The sequence below is a fragment of the Perna viridis genome, chromosome 10 (genome assembly GCF_037379345.1).
Source record: "Perna viridis isolate PV_CMFRI_1.1 ecotype Kerala chromosome 10, ASM3737934v1, whole genome shotgun sequence".
Taxonomy (NCBI): domain Eukaryota; kingdom Metazoa; phylum Mollusca; class Bivalvia; order Mytilida; family Mytilidae; genus Perna; species Perna viridis.
The window spans coordinates 25,002,265-25,019,846 of NC_142454.1; the positions used below are offsets into that span (position 1 = coordinate 25,002,265).

Below are 17,582 nucleotides of genomic sequence, written 5' to 3' on the forward strand. Positions count from 1 at the left end.
TAATTCTTTCGGAATTTAAATTATTTTGGTGATCTTTTGATCAAACAAATTATTCTTCGATCACATGTGTAATCATTTTCCTTTATCTTGTGTCATCATCATCAATATGGCGATCCTAACCGTACTTTGGAAAAGTATACATCTTTGCGCACAATAAATTCTCAGGTGAACCTAAATGTATAAATCTTCTCAACCAAAACTTTTTTTAAATATCACAACGGGAGTACTCTCATTCAGGGATACTTGAGATTTTATTGATGAACTTGTTCAAGGTAAGCGAAGAGTTATGAAAAAATAAGATTATTTAGTTTTATAATATGTTTATTAGTTTACACGGTCCATACGTGAAATTAAAATGTACTTGAACTTCAAATAAAAGTTACGTCAATAATTCAATTTACAAATTCATGGTTCTTTTATCCTTCATTAAATCATATTGAAACTTTAAAATTATAAAACCATACGTGCGATATGGCCGTGCATGTATGTATAATTCAAGATTACGTTACACTTGTTTTCCTTGATTATTGATTTATTAAAAGTAGCAAGGCTTTGGTCGGCTTTCGGGATACTTCAAAATTATGCGTTTTACCATACACAAAAAGAACTCAAGAAAGCGATACAAAAGTTTAGAAAACTGGTATCCGACGTCCTATTTCTTAAGTAATTAATAAGCTTTAAGAAAAATCTTATTTTAAAGTTGTACTAGTGGGACATAATATATCATATATAACACATACATTAATAAGTATTATGAATTAATCATTAGCGAAATAAAAGAAAACATTGAAGGAAATGCTACAAACCGATACCCACGATAATGTACTATCAAAACAAAGAGATATTAAAAGAGATGTGATCTCCATACACTTTTACACTTGAAATAAGTCCAAACCCCAACAGACAGTTTACATTTCATATTTGACTTACATGTACTGTTTAAGATTCGGTTTTATGTCTCCAAATAAGAGATAATAAATAATCTAAGAACATTAAAATAATTTTTAAAGTTTGGTCATAATTTATGACAAATTGCTTGATATGCATAAATAATCCTCCATAATGATGTTATAACATAGCAAAGCTCTATAAATCCAATATATCATTTACGAATATATTTGTTTATTGTGTTAATGTGACATGTGATGACTTCAGTAAATATTGCGCGAGTTTATTTGTATACTATTTAGTGAACATATCGGCTCTCAGTCTGTACTAAAAGGCCAGATCCTGATATTTCATTTAAGAAACGAGAGGTAATTAAATTGCAGGCTATTATTTGCTAATATTTGCCTAATTTTGAATCAAATTAGCCAAATTTTTCCAACAAAAGGAACACCGTGTCCCTTTTTGGATCCGTCATTTGTACCTAAGTGTGGCATTAACCAGAAAAAAATTAGCTTGCTGGCAACTATGACCAAAACTGGACTCATGAGAAACTTCTGTTGTCTTGAATTAGCCAAGATTGAGGCACACATGAAACGAATTACCATTGACGGTAACACGAATTAATTCTCACGTATGGTATCAACTAATCTATTTCATTTAACTCTTCAGTAGCGGATCCAGGGAGAGGTCTTGGATACAAGTGTTGGGCCCCTTTTGTTGGAAAAGTTATTTAAATCCATGCTTTAAAATATGGGCAATATCGAGCAAATGATAGTCTGGAACTACCCTTTAAAAATCTTTCGATCCGTATCTGCTCTTTATCTTTTAATGTATATGGATCTGTAAAACCTTGGACTTCAATAAGACATAAAAAAAAGCAATATAAGTAGCATGAAACTTATGTAACCGATATGGAAGAAAAGCATTTTGTTCAATATTAAAAGTTTAACTTTTATCGTAAGACGAAAACACAACATATTCAATTTTAAAATATTACGGTTGTTCGGTTTTTGTCTCCCTATAGCCTATATCACCCGACCAAAAGACATATTTATCTGTTATTGAATAAATAGGTAAATGTACATGTATAAAAAGGTTTAGACTTCTTATACTTACAAAGTATTTTTGGAGTACTTGAATTTCGCATGTAAACTTATTAGAATTTCATACCCCGAAAATTTCATTTGCAGAGACCAAGTCGTACCAGTTTCCTGATATGGGTACAAATGATCACCTATGATGCTGACTCAATCCATCATAAATATTTTACAATAGTATTTTGACAGAAAGGAATGCATTTCTTTCCATTTCTTATTTGTCAAGACTTCATTATATTTCTATATGTTATAAGGAGATTGATTTAGAATGGATTCATGACATCAGAAGCATTTTAAATTGTAAACATTATAACTCACTTTTCGCCGTAATTTGTCATTTTTGACAATGGGAAACGCTTTCTGTGCCTCATTTACTATAAGATAAGTTAAACGTTTGAATATACTTTCTATTCAAATAACCAATTTGTAGTGAACGGATTTTTTCGTTGACCTTATTACAAGTTTTCTTGTAATTTATGGTGATAAACTCCTTCGTCTTCGTTCTTGATCAATAAATGATTCACTGTGATTTTGGTGGGGTCAGGAGGTTTGGAATGTCGGCATACTTTCTTTATTATTCTTGAAGGAGAATTAATTTTTCTCGGAACATTAAAAGTTCAAGTAAATTGGACATAATGAACAAAAATCATGTTGTTTCTGTGTTACCTGTTATTGGCATTAACATATTCCAGTATACATGTATTACACAGATTTTGAATTATTCGAAATTCCAAAGTTATTTAATTAACTGATATCAGTTTGCTTGTAAATATATTGATTTTCCGCAGTAATAAGTGGTTTAGATTATTTCTCCACTCGATATGGTAACTTTCAAATTTTCAACATGCGAGCTTTATAGCGATCATGTTAAAATCTTGATTTTACCATAGTGTGGGAAAATAATTTAAATCAAGAATGGGCTTATGGATAATCGGTTACCCCCTTGAAATTTACGGAAATCTTGGAATATATTAAATGTAAGAAATTTAATCACCGCCCGGTGGGCGCAACTTTTTGTTTATTATAGAATTCTAATATTTTGAGCATGTGGATTTCTGTCGTTGCTGCAGTTTTATTTCAAACCAGTTTTATTTGCTAGTCTTGTGCGAAACATTAGCCCATAATATGTTATGGGGCGCTCTTTTTAAAAATTAGCCTAGCCATAAAGGGCGAAACAGTTTCTCCCTTTAAAATCATAGTTTTAAAGCAATTTCGAGTACGAGTAATTAACCAGCGTCACATATATAGATAGTGATGTCTTACCATAATTATATATGAAAACAAGGATATTAGTAACAGTACATGTAGTCGGGGAAAAATACGATATGAAATCAATATTTTTTTGTAGATTTATAAAACATCCCAAGTTTATTGAAAGGATAAGACAAAAATACTTCTTCAACTTAATATCATTCAAGACTTCCATAGTAATGTAATTACACTTCTAAACTAAATGGACAGACGGCAATTAGTTTCGGATCAAACCTGCATAAGTTCATGCATAAGGCAAACCTCCAAATGTTGATTCCGAAAAAAAAAAGACAAAAATACAAATTTCGTTTCATAAAATACCCTTTGTAAAGCACAAAACATGTCGACAGTCTGACCATGGGGTCAGATAAATTGTTAAGCTTAATATACTAATTAAACATATACATATATATCCTTAATTATACAGGCTTAGTGCTAAACTACAGGCCCCAGACTTAGATAAGTGGTGCTCATTTTATTAAAGTACTTATTAAAATTTCTCATGATACGTACATTGACTTGGTTTGGGAGTTATTCGTATCTTTTAAAGTAACACAATGAAAATTTCGATGAAAATGAACGAAAGCCTCACTACTGTCATTTGATTTGAAGTTGTTTAATGCATGGTGTTCCAATAACATAGCAGGACTTTAATGCATGGTGTTCCAATAACATAGCAGGACTTTAATGCATGGTGTTCCAATAACATAGCAGGACTTAAAGGCAGATCAAAGGGTGTCCCTTCAGGTCGAAAAGTTTGGTTGATTATAAAGCAGTTTGGATCCAAGGGGGGCGTGCAGGGGTTGGTACCCCCTTTTTATCGCAAAATTATTATTTCCATGTGTAAAATTGACAAAAAAAATGGCAAACAATGTCCCTACAACCCTCCTTTTCTGGGAACCCCGGCTGGCACCACTTCTTTTCAAAGTATCTGGATCCGCCCCTGTATACATTGTAAAATACACTGATAATCACTGTACCCCAACCCAAACGCCCCCGGGAAAGCCAGCGTGTCCCCTTTCTGAAATTTCTGGATCCGCCTCTAAGAATAGCAATACCAAATGCACAATCCTGTGGTACTAAATTATGCTTAGAACAGTAAGCGAAGAAAACGAAGAAAAGGTCGCACAATACAAAGGAACCTATAAAATAAAACAAAATAAATGCAACTGGCGGTGTAGTACCACAAATTAATGCATTCCACCTGTAAATAATCATGATGGTCTAACGTTACATTACACACTGTTAAAGCATTAGCTAACTTTGCGGTTGAATTAGATTTCAAATATGACAAACACTATTACTTGGGACAGAGACATCAATTATTGTGAGCGGTACATGTAACAAGGTTGCAAAACTTTACCGGGACTTGTCTGTCGCATTGGTGTCCCAATACACAGATTTACGTGAGCGAATGTATATGTCATTAACCCATTACGTGGGTCATATACTTAAAAGCAAAATCAGCGGGGAATGAATTTGAAGAAAATTATTTTCGAATCATGACAGAAAAAATACTTGAACTGAAAAGATAAAGCCACTTAAAAAAAACATCAGAGCATGCACCGTATCGATCACAGACTTGATTTACGACCACTTGTTAATGTTAATTTAAACTTTGTAAATAAACGGATAAATTTCTTTTTAATATTTTAATAAAATTTTGATTCAGTCCAACGAATCCGAACTTTTTTCAATAGAGAACGTTAATAGAGCGTTAATTCTGGATTAAATTAGATACAGAAAACAGTCACCTTCTTTATATTCAATAGATAAATTCTTGACAACTAAAATATTTGAGTACAATAACCTTACAATAACGTGCTTTAATAAATTTCTTAGGTAAGTTTTTTCTTGTTTATATTATTTGCATTTGTTGTAAAACTTCAAAAAGTTGGTGTGAATTTTCCGTACTAACACATGCAAAGTAATGACACTCCAGTAGGTTCATTTATTACATTTGGAAAATTAAATGATAGACATGTACAGCGTATATTACTTTTCGCGATTCATAGTGATTTAAGTTCAATGCGTGCTTTATTTCATTCCTGAATTATTTTATCACACAAATGTTGATCGGACTGCACAAAGTTTGAGTTTTCGTTCAATCGATATCAAACAGGAAGGGATTATGCACTAATATGAACCAGCAAGGACAGATCAGCTGGCATAACGTTTTAAAAGGTCTTTCTTTGTGTTACGAATCTGTCAAATAACTGATGATTCTCTATTTTCAGGTAATGCATGACAAAAGAACAATTGTCGAACTATTTGTTTTATGTTTGTTTGGATTATCGAATAGCTCGACAGCTAGTCCGCAGCCAAAATGCAAAATAAAACCTGTGGACGAAAGTTTCGCCAAATACATGGACAACCCAAGAATCACTTTAAACGCATTCTCCTTCAAGTTGCAAAATTACTCAGTAGACCCGTTGTACCATGATACGGGCGAAAACTACAAAATGTATCGATGGCATAGAACAAGAACACAACATGGCCGAACGCTTCTCATGCTATCGTTTCATTACGATGTTTTATCGATGACAATCTTGACTATCGGAGTGGAACCTTCAGACGTTTTACTTCAAGATGTTCCCTTCGGATGTTTTGGAAATAGTACACTCGAAGAAAAGGGCTTCTTAGTCCGACAACTTATTCTTAACGACTTTTATGTCACTAAGAAAACTAGTACTCAAATTGAATACGAGTCTCATACAGAAAGAGTGGTTTTTGCATGCAATTCAGTAGTAAAAAATTTTGAAGGATATGCAAAATTTATTCATAGATGTTGTAATCTAGAATCAAATGGAAAAATGACTTGCACCGATCAAGTTGAGGATGCTTGGATATCTTTGCTTTACGTCTGTATTACATTAGTTAAAGTCATGGTATTTTTATTCGGACCTTTGATGGTTCCAAGTCACATGTATGATTTGTCCTATATGGCTGCGCAGTATGTAGTGAAACTTGAAAAAGAGATCAAGATGAAACTATTCATTACAGATAGTGCTCAAACATCGGTGAGGTACAAGACTCGTTTGACAATTCAAGATATTTCAGAATGGAAGAAATTTCAAGAAAAATTAGGAGAATTTCCAATGGACGAGATTATTCCAATAAAGATTCCAGAATTAAGAATTAAAGTCAAAGGAAAACGAATTATACCAGAAAATGAACCACCGACTGGATTATTAAGGACGCTTTACGACAATATTGTTAGATGTAAAATCAAAGCCTTGGACCCTTTCCATGATTGCTGTGATCGTAGCGTGTATGCTAAATTTGAACCACAGTTTAAGCACAAATGTACTTGGCACATGTGTGCACAAACGTTCATCCGTGTTGTCCTGGTGTTTCTGATTCCAGTACCTTTCTATTTGAGAGTAGTACTGTACTATCAATTCGAAGAGGGTGAACTTACTCGTCGAAGTGATTTTGCAAAGTCGCTGGGCTTGGAACAATACTATGATTTTTACAGGACAAACTTAATCCAACACTTGTCGCCAACACACGGAATGTTTGTGGCCGCTTATGTGTTTTATTTTCTGGCTTTCTTAATTATAGGTCTGACGAGTAAAAACGTGAGTGAAACAGTTAAAACAATCGTACGATCATCACTCCAAGATATGAATAATATTGAAAGAACTAGTGTTTTGCAAGTGATGCTTCGTATATGTCTGTGGCCTTTTAAAAGGCTGGGATTACTTGCTTTGTTAGCAGCACCTTTTTATGCTTTTGTTATGACACCAGCTTGCTCATTAATTTTTTCAATATACTGTTTACCAACAATATATCTTACCTATAGAATATACTATCATGCGCGAACAAAAATTGACTACAAAGAACAAACTGTAGATGATGAATCTCCTTTAGTTGCAAAAAATCACAGCGCTGTCAAGATTAAGAAGTTCAAGAAAAATATAACGAAGATTGACAAAACGGTCCATAATACACGATTTTTAACTATTACTGATGATGATGAACAAGTTTTCCCATGCACTTGGGGAAGTGGAACGCTGTACAGCGTGCGTCGCTTAATTGTTCAGTTTTTTGTTGGAACCTTTTGTGTTGCATGTTTATATTCAATGATTTTGCTTGTGGTGGTATCAGTAGGAATAGTCGTAGAAATTATGGCTTTCACGATGATGGGAATTATTGTTAATGCTGGGAGCACGCTTAGATATGTGTCAATGGCGCTTCTTGTTTTGGTCTACATGCACGATTGTTACAGCAATGTTTATGAAAGCTATTTAACGTTCAATAAAGCTGTCATAGATGATATTATGGACAGAGTAGAAGACTTGAAGAAAGTCGCTAGTTTACCTTCAAGTATGCAAGAAAATATTGGCTTTACAGTTAAGCCTGTCGAAGCTGTTGATCAAATTCCAACTGCTTTTACTTTTGACAAAGCTGATCCAAGATGGCGTATAGGCCACCTGTTATTGTTTCTTGACTCTTTTGATACTCCACGAATTCCACTTCGGCTTTTCAAGAAGTTATGTGAGGTGCGTGTACATGGTGCGCCAGGGCCTGTATACACAAATCTTTTAACAGCGACGGGGAAGTTTTTTATTATTGTTGTATTTCTGTTTTTTGTCATGATAGTAGTGATGGCGTTTGGAAATGTGCATCAAATATCATCAACTAATCAAACACTTGCTACATTAGCAGGGGGCTTCGTTCCGATGCTCTTAAAGAATATTTTGCCTCGAAAAGCAGTGAAACTTAATCTGAAAACAATCAGCTTCAAGGGGCAAATCGATGAAGTTATCTGTGAATTTAAACAGAATTGGCCCATTTGTGATCTAATGGTAGAGAAGGACGAACCAGAAAAGGAAGAGGAAGCCGAAGAAGAAAACGAAGATATTTCTGGGTCAAAAGTTGGAAGTCCAAATCTGGAGAGGAAACAAAGCTGTGATTCGATACTAGATGGCAAAAATGACGACAAAACTAAGGACAAAGATAAAGATAAGTGTAAGGATAAGGATAAGGGGAAGCAAAGCGTATTTGAAAAGTACATGAAAGAAAATGCCGAGAGAAAGAACAAAGACAAAGAGAACAAAAATGGAAATGGGGTCAATGAAAGTGAGTTGAACTCTGTAGCAGACGACAATTTTGTAGACTTATTCGTGGATTTTAGCGTAGCTGAAACTTCTGTTCCATGGCAGATCCATGGCTCTACGGAATCAGTAGTGTCTGCTTCCATGCTTCCAGACGACCCTGAACTCGGTATAATGGATTCATCCTTCATAGATACCATGCAACATTCCAAAACGAATAATCATTATGACTGAATATGTGCTGAGTGCTACGTACAAGTGTGTAATGTTTACGCTGGCTAAAGGTACTTACTCTAGATGTGCAATATTTATTGGCAAAGTACGTTTTGGAATCGGTACCATATATCATTTAAGGTTGTGATAATTTATATTAAAATGATTATAGAGGCATGTGTCTTTTATGTTTTTCACGTGCAAGAGATCATATACTTTAATTAATTTTTACGATAAAGAAATTCCCTGCCATAATGTTTGTACATTTTATTTACTTGTGAAAACATTGTCATTTTATTTGGAAACTAAATGCTCTATGAAAACGAGAACAAAATCAAACAAGCCTTGAATTTTTCTTCTACATTTTTATACATCCCCATATCAGGACACACTGTCTGTTTATACAATACATCCGTCACTCTTAAATATAAAAAAAAATGGATAGATAGATATATAGATCGTTTATTAATGTCTCGCCATTAATATATTCACAAAAGACACATGGATAATAGTACAAAAAATATATTGATGCCATTCTTAAAGTAATTATTAAAGACGATTAAAAACTTAAATAGAACTCTTTTAACATTTTACATTCCAAAATTAAAAAGAAGTACTTGAAATTAAAATCCTTCAAATCATAATCGGGAATTTAACAAACTTAAAAATTCTCTGGTTAAAAAATAAGTAGATAGTAAAAATATTCTGACACAAATTATTTGAATCAATAAAATCAGGGGTATAAAAATCGTTCACGCCTATCTAAAATCAGTTTGCAGGTTTTGGCACAAGCTTAAATCAATATTACATCTTGGTACGCAAGAACATTTGACAGTTTTTCTAAATTAGTCAGGTCATTAAAGAGCTGAAATGTATCAGTAATGGTGTTAAAAAGTTCTCATCTAATATCGTCATACAATGGACATTCAAGCAGGACGTGTTCTTCGGTTTCGATAATATCACTGCACACAAAGCAAGCTCTTTTCATTCAGTTGTAAACGTTCAAGGCGTCCTGTTTTAATCCGTAGTGATGCAACCCTCACATCTGAATTAAGCATATAGTCTACGTTCAGCAGGTGATGGTATAGCTTTGAGATAACTTAAAGGTTCGCATCCTTTATCAGTTTTGAATGTTCTATATGTTCTAAGTTTATTACCAGTACTAACACCACGTCTTGAAGTATCAGGATTCATATCATTCTACCTCTTATAGTTAAAATCATGTAAAAGTTTGTTCTCTATTACGTTGATTACAATCAGGTTATGAACGTTCGTGCTACTGTAATTGCCGATATTACATTTTTCAAATTGTTGGTAGAGTCTATAATTCGCGTTTTTGCATATCTTGTAACACCTGGTGTTAATGGTTTGGCCAATCGTCGGTTCTTTTGTTTAATCGGTCATTGTCCATAAATCGCATTCGGTTCCAATTATTGACAACGGTATGCTACCGTCTGGTGAATGCTGGTTTCGATACCGAATCTCCGTTTACTGTGCATGTGGCGTATAGCGGCCCACTCCCATAAAGAAACGAATTGCTTTATGTTGTACGGAATTGATACAATTGATCACCCCAAATTGCTGCCCATAGATAATAGTACTTTTAAAATAGTAATAGTACTTATACATGTAAGTTACATGAAACAACATCATTGGCATTAACTCGACTATTTTTCGGTTTTTTGTATATTTGATGAAAACCATATTCGTGTCAAAAATTCTTTTGAAGGTTATCATTCTTACCAAACATTTGTTTATTATCAAAGAATAATGAGAGAACCAAGATTCAAGCAGCAACCACCAAAAGAACATATTATACAAGACATGCAGGGAAAATAGACACACAACAAAGAACATAATGAAAGTAAATGAGCAACCCGGACTTCACAACAAACTGGGAGCATGGACCATGTGTACCGGTAGGGTAATCGTCCTCTGCATTTTAATCGTGTAACAACGTAACCAAGTTCCGGAAGCCTAACTGTAAAAAGTCTAGCATGATACGGGAAGTCTGTAGGTTTTTTTTGGCAAGCTCTAGAGTAATGTTTGTGAGAAATTACATTTTTGTCAACACGAAAAGTTAAACACCAATTATCAGTACTTGTCGACAATCGGGACATAGCAACAAAAACGGCGAAATTACAATGGTATTTCTCGTAAGGAATTATGGAAATCTTTTTTTTATTATTATATTAATGCTTAGTTCGTGTGAACCGAGAAGCGTATAAATAAAAAAGGAAGACTATTCTGCCTCGAGAATAGCGACTGAAAAATAATATGATTAAATCATTACCGAGCTTGAACTGACGTCAATTACATATCATAATTTGTTTCAAAACAAACAGAAAAATCGAACGCCATGACTTCTTATGCGAATCGCTAGATTTGTATTAGCTTTGATTATACAATGTTGATTCAACGTCGCTCTGTCAACTATATACATAGCATGAGTGTGCACCATGCAAGTTAAGAATTATATTAATGATATCATTTCAGCACATTTTGGGTTTCTTCACATAACTCTTCGTCACAACTAAAAGATGTGTGTTTTGTGCGATACTTTTTTGTTTTGTGTCTGAAACTGAATTTCCATTGATTTCCCCAATTCGTTTTCATACAAACATGACGGGTTACTTAACATTAGGATCAAAAGAAATTCGGATAGATTTTAACTTATGAATGTACTGAATTAAGATTCCCTCAAAGATGTAAAAAATTGGCATTTCGATGAAGGTTAATGTTTTTGTAATTCGTGTAGTTATAAAATTCACACAGACAGTATGAGACAAACAGAATTGGATCAAAAGATCTCAAGAGGAGAAATTGATCATGCGTATCAAGAATAATTTATTGTGAAGTGTTCATTGTGAATACAGCTCTCGAAACACACGACGAATGTCGTTTAAATTCCTCGCCCTCATTTTTGCATATATTTTTTCTCTAAACTAAACGGTAATACAATACTCTACATTGTTATAAGTAGTTTTATGTTGAACTTTCATATACTTTCAATTTATGTTCTACCATTTCTGTAAAAAAGTTCTAGCATAGGTACATGTATATACACTGATGATAAATCTCGTATTTTTTTAGGGGGTTGAAAAAGGGGGGGGGTAATATGGAAAGTAATAGTAAGGACCAGGTCTCGCATGGCCGGAAACATCGGCACTAACTGTGTTCGTGGACGACCATTCGATTCTGAGGAATACCGAGCTGTTTTGGGCAGGGCAGAAAATATATTTCCAAAAATTTTCGAATCAGAAGATTTCTTATGAGGCTGACTTTATAGCTGATCTGATCCGAAAGAAAGATCATTTAATCTCAGTTTCCGCTATATAGATGACGTATTATTGTTAAACAATCCTAGTTTCGGGGACTTAGTACATCGCATCTACCTCCAAAGAACTTGAGATAAAGGATACTACGGACACTGTGAAGTCAGTCTCATATCTTGATCTACACATAATTAGAGATCGATGGTAAAGGAAAACTATTGATCAAACTTAGAGATCGATGGAAAAGGAAAACTATTGATCAAACTTTACGACACATGTGATGACGTTTCATTCAGAATTGTCAACTTTCCTCTCATCAGAGGCAACAACCCTTCAGCACCTGCGTATGGAGTTCATATCACAACTCATAATTTTGTCCAGAGCTTGCCGTAACTACGCGGGCTTTTTGTATCGCGCTAGAATTCTCACAATTAGGCTTCTGGAACAGGGTCATGTTGCTACAAGATTGAAGTCATCACTACAGAAGATTTATGGTCGTCATCATGAACTCGTGAATCGTTATGGTGTATCCATTTGCACCATGAAAACTGATTTGTTCAGCGTATCTATTATAGTTTTCCTTTCCTCGTTTGTCTACCCCGGACATTACTTTTATGAGCAACTCCGAGGGTGTTTCTAGAAAAGCAGAGGCCGCTTACCCTACCGGTACACATGGTCCATGCTCCCAGTTTGTAGTGGAGTCCGAGTTGCTCATTTACTTTTGTTACTTTGTATGTATTATATTAGTTACTTTATCTTCTTTGTCGTGTTTGTCTGTTTTCCATGTCTGGTCTCTGTCCCTGGTTTACATTCTTTTGATTTCTGCTAGAATCTTGGTTCCCTTGATCACTATTTTTTAAATGAAATATGGCTAGATTATTTATTTTAATTGGAATATGGAGGTCAGATTTTTTTTTGTAGCGGAGGCAAGAATATATTATTTTATTTCCATTTTTTCCAGGCCGCGATTCTACCCCGACCCACCTCCGCCCCATTAAAATCAAATGGTCGTTCCCTGAATACCTCAAAGGTACTGGTCTCGCCAGATCAGAGGGTCTCACTGTGGTAATGTGCCCTCAAGCCGAGGCAGTAACTATACCCCACTGTCCATGCTAGACCTTGCAGAGTCGTCTCACAGTCTTTAAATGTGAATGGGAAAGGTCTAGAGGAAAGTCTGATATTCTGCCTTGGAATATCCGAACTCGGGTCCGAGCTATACAATAAGTTGGCACATGTATGCGAATCTAATACATTGTACTTTATGAAATTGGAGTCTGTTAAAATCAAGAGCGGATCCAGATACTTTGAAAAGAGGGTGCCAGTCGGGTTCCTCAGGAAAAAGTCGGGTGCTAGAACATTATTTACCATTTTTTTGTCGATTTCATACATGAAAATGATAAATGTTTCGATAAAAAGGAGGGGTATCAAACCCCTGCACCTGGATCCGCCTCTGAAATTAATATAATAATTCATGTTTTGACATGAAAACACTCCGAAAGGATCTATCTATCTATCTAGCTAGCCATCCTTTGCCAACCTCGTATGAAAACCCAACATAAATAATACAATTGTAACTATAGTGTTAAGCGTGCTTTTAGGAATCTATTGGGGCTGGATCAAATTTGAAATATAAAAGCTAGATTAAAATTTTCAAGAAATAAAAGACAAGATAACCGGTAAGAAAAAATAAAAAATCAGGATCTATCATTGCTGGGGCATTGAATATATATCGAGTGCGGAAAGTTACTGGTCAGTTACCGATTTGTTTCAAGAAGTATAATTTTAGGTTCCCTGTTTGCAGGTTACCAAAAGTAAAATTATATCCCCCTCTACTCTCAATTGCAAAGTGAGATGGGACCACGCCCACGAAAAAGGTAAAATAATTATGCGATTCTCAGTGGATATCGATTGAATAAAAGCACAGTAATGTAATATTTACAGTAGATAAAAGTAGTGTTTTGGCATGTGTACACGGATTTCCAAAAAGATATATATTTAAGCTAAAATACAGTTCAATGATAACTCAGCAGCTAATGAAGTTTATGATTTTTGTGTGGGCGATACCATAATGTGTGTTAATAATAAACAACACAACTTGTTTTTGTCTTGTTTGTGTCACAAGACAAAAAGCTAAAGCAGACACGTGCTTAAATTTCTTTGTTATTAAATGGGTCAATAATATCCAAAAACAAAAGAGGAGGCTTTGCAGGATCAGATTTTCGCAGGGCTATGGCTAATTACTTGTTAAAATAAAAAGTAAAATTACATCCCAATATTACATGCATTTTTTTTCATTAAATTACTAATTATTATTTACACGACCTTTACATTTGCTTTGCAATATTTATTTTTCATTTACTTAGCCAATGAAGATAATATATGTTAAGGAAGTTTTTTTGTTCCATTTACAGAAAAAAACAACTTCTTTAGTTTGGGTCTGGTCTCTTTGACACATTCCCTGTTGCAGTTTTCTTCTCTGCAAGTAAGAAACAAATGAATCTAAACACTTTGAATAAGTCTTCATCATGAGGTCTTCAAATGTTTGAGCATCTATCAGGTCTCAATTAGAAATAGTTGTTAAATACTAGGGAATGATGACAAGTTTTTCAACAACTGTTTTCATTTACTGCAGCAGTGCCAGAATATTAAATTGTCACTTTCCATTGACTCCTCTGACAGGCATTTTCAAGCTTTGACAGTAATAATTCACATGTTAAATCAATACTATACTTAAAAACATAAAACTGAAGCAATTCTTCTAAGTCCAGAGTTCACAATTAATGTTATAAATGAATGGGAATACCCTTGTAAAATATTGAACCCATCACCAATGTAATTAAAGAGTAATTCATTATTACATAAAAAAACATTGTTATTAATTACTTCCAAGTTAACTCAGTTGATTTTCAAAAAAAAAAAAATATTGCGGCTGATTACAATAACAATTCAGACTACTTGTAGCTCCATACTGTAGTTGTGTTATGTGCCACTACACATAACAGTATAACAATGCAGAGTAAACTGTTACAAAACTACTACTAGTACTAACAAGGTGCTTTAATTTTTCAGTTTTGCATAATTGTATTCATAAAACACATTGCAAGGTGGCCTAAAACATTACTGAAAATTATACATCAACCAATTCTTCATCTTGGGCTGGTCCAGAGATTCATAAAAGAGGGGAGAGTCTGATTCATTAACTTATCTTTGAAATGGGGCTTCAAGGCTATTATTAGCTCATTTAACCCCATACGTAGTAAAAATGTTTCCACCAATAGGAGTATTAAGTCTCAGGACCCTCCCATGGATCCACCACTGTACAACATACCCCAGTAGTAACGTAGGCTATGGCAAAATATAAAAAATAAAATGTCATGCTATTAATTTAAGACTACTATTTTTTTTTTGCACTATTTTCTATTCAAGGCAAATCAAAAATAAAGAACACTTTCTTCTTCTGTGTTAAAGCTATAACTACTGGTAGAATATAAATAAACAAGAGGCTCCCAGGAGCCTGCATTGCTCACCTGGTTAAATTGTTGCCTTTCAAGGGCAATAACAAGTTGTCCAAAACTTTTGACTCATAGATTTTGGTAGGCCTTACCATAAGGATCATTTAAGTAATTGGAAGTTTCTGTCTATCTACATGTATCATAGTTTTAAAAAAAAAACCATCATTTTTCATCTTTCAAGGGCAATAACTCTAACAGGGAGTCATCCAACAACTTTGTTCCAATGCAGACTTTTGTAGGCCTTATAATAAGGATCATTTAGGCAATTGAAAGAATTTGGCTAAACCTAATGTTTTGGGAATTTATTAGAAAAACTTCTGTTTAACCCCTTTGTCCTTTTTATAGTCAAGAAGGCATGTTTTTCAACAGATCAAAAATCCTAACATTATTTCTATGCAGAATACCCTAAGAAACATTCATACCAAGAATTGGTAACTAGTTTCAGTGGAGAAGATTTTTGAAAGATATAACATTAAAAGAAGCCAAAAAACATTGAAAAAGGGCAATAACTTGAACATGGCTTAACAAATTTACGTGAAAATTTAACCAGAGATAGATCTCCTCATTTTTGGCTAAACCTAACAGTTTTGGAGATATATGCAAAAACTTCTGTCTGACCCCTATGTTATATTTTTAGTAACAGTGGCCATGTTTCTCGATGGATCAAAAATCCTCACTTCATTTTTATGCAGAATACCCTACGAAATATTCATACTAATATTGGTACAAATTGGTCAAGTAGTTCAGAGGAGAAGAGTTTAGCTGGCCAGGTGAGCTAATAAGATTATTTCAGGTTGTATAAAATTCAAAAAGAATATATTTTGGAATAGCAAGTCTTTGTTTATTGAAAACTAAAGTGAATGAACTTAAGTGTTTTTAACTTTATTATGGCCATTGCAAACGCACGTGGGGTGTATAGGAATAACAAATGATACTCCAATTTTTGTACATTTAACATTTAATTATATTTGAAGTGGAGGGGTATTCTCTCTTTGAGCCTGCTCTCAATATTTCTGATTCCATTTTGTGTTTTTCAGAAACATGGCAACATTGCAATCAAATGACCAGTGGAATATTTTGCTGAACAAGCACTTGGGAAAAAGGAAGCATAATAGGACATTAGCTACAGAGCTATTCTATAACATTGTAGCTGTTGACAGTGCAGTTAAACCAGCCTACCTTCTTGACTTTGGCTTTCAACCACATAAACTTGTAGAACTTGTAAAGGAACTTTACGGTTCAAGATTAATAACTTCACCTTTAAATATCTACCAAATGGGAACAGACTTACTCATTTTAAATCAAACTAACATTTGTGAACTCCAACAGATTACAGATCTGAAATTAGAGTTTGTTTTCATTGATGTTTCATCCAGTATCGACAAACCAGAAAAAATTCAGGACTGTTGTTCTACAATCAAAGAATACTCCAAGTTTATTCAAATGCTTCCCATAAACTTAGATGAAGTAACATTGTATAATATTGAAGTAGAAAATATCAATTTGACAACAGTATTTGGATTATTACTAGGATATCCATATGTGTATTGGTTCAACAGTGAATCTCACAACAACAATCTATCAATGGAAGAATTAAAATGTTTTGAAGTTCACCAACCACTTCATCTAAAAACATCAGAGTTCCAAAATAACAAACACAAACTTTTCTCTTTTAGTGTTCCTGAAACTTTGTATGATGACCATGCAAAATCTCTTGTGAATCACTGGTTTGAAAAAAAGAAAAAAAGTAACCCTAGTTTGGAGTTATCATTTAGAACAGAAATTTTACCCCAGGTAGCATTATGAAATTCATCAAATAGTTTGATGTTGAACTTTTTAGTGCAAAAAATAAAAAATATAAAATCAAAATGGTAAATGGTCTATTAATGTAGAGTTGTGTATCCATTTTTTCCTTATGTTTTATTTTACATAAATATAGTGCCATACTAATTCTTAGCAACTTTAATTTGGCAATTAACAATTCAGAATGTGTCAGGTCCGTAGCCACGGGAGTTCAGAAGTCCCCAATCCCCCCCCCCCTGCATTTTTTGTAGAAACAAGCTAAAAAAACTAGTTCTTAGAATTTTTAATTTGGCAACCAACAATGCAGAATGTGTAAGACCAGTAGCTGAGGGAGTTAGAAGTTACCCCCATGCCCCTTTTGGTAGCAAAAAAGCTTACTATTAGAAACAAGTTTAAAATTGGTTAAGCAATATTCAAGAGAAAAGTAATAACAAATAAAAACCATCCACACCCACAATGCCCCTACAAAATGTCTGCTTATTA

At 34.0% G+C, this 17,582-nt stretch overlaps 2 protein-coding genes across 9 annotated transcripts; both read left to right on the forward strand.

The window, feature by feature from the left end:
* The first annotated feature begins 55 nt into the window (after window positions 1-55).
* LOC148605099 (uncharacterized) lies at window positions 56-8,686 on the forward strand. 2 transcript variants are annotated; one of them, XM_088549957.1, is made up of 2 exons: window positions 56-272; window positions 5,474-8,686. In XM_088549957.1, exons 1-2 carry the CDS (start codon window positions 258-260, stop codon window positions 8,528-8,530), a joined length of 3,072 nt encoding a protein of 1,023 aa, XP_088406083.1. In that variant the 5' UTR covers window positions 56-257; the 3' UTR covers window positions 8,531-8,686. The 2 variants fall into 2 exon arrangements, with proteins under 2 accessions (XP_088406083.1, XP_088406084.1); XM_088549958.1 differs by lacking the exon at window positions 56-272 and adding an exon at window positions 5,026-5,078.
* A 4,865-nt stretch (window positions 8,687-13,551) lies between these two features.
* LOC148605100 (UPF0739 protein C1orf74-like) lies at window positions 13,552-17,248 on the forward strand. 7 transcript variants are annotated; one of them, XM_088547840.1, is made up of 4 exons: window positions 13,626-13,658; window positions 14,196-14,266; window positions 15,934-16,066; window positions 16,334-17,248. In XM_088547840.1, exon 4 carries the CDS (start codon window positions 16,338-16,340, stop codon window positions 17,100-17,102), a length of 765 nt encoding a protein of 254 aa, XP_088403966.1. In that variant the 5' UTR covers window positions 13,626-13,658; window positions 14,196-14,266; window positions 15,934-16,066; window positions 16,334-16,337; the 3' UTR covers window positions 17,103-17,248. The 7 variants fall into 7 exon arrangements, with proteins under 7 accessions (XP_088403964.1, XP_088403968.1, XP_088403965.1 ...); XM_088547842.1 differs by lacking the exon at window positions 14,196-14,266 and having other exon boundaries at window positions 13,576-13,658; window positions 15,989-16,066; XM_088547839.1 differs by lacking the exon at window positions 14,196-14,266 and having other exon boundaries at window positions 13,584-13,658.
* The last annotated feature ends 334 nt before the right edge of the window (window positions 17,249-17,582 follow it).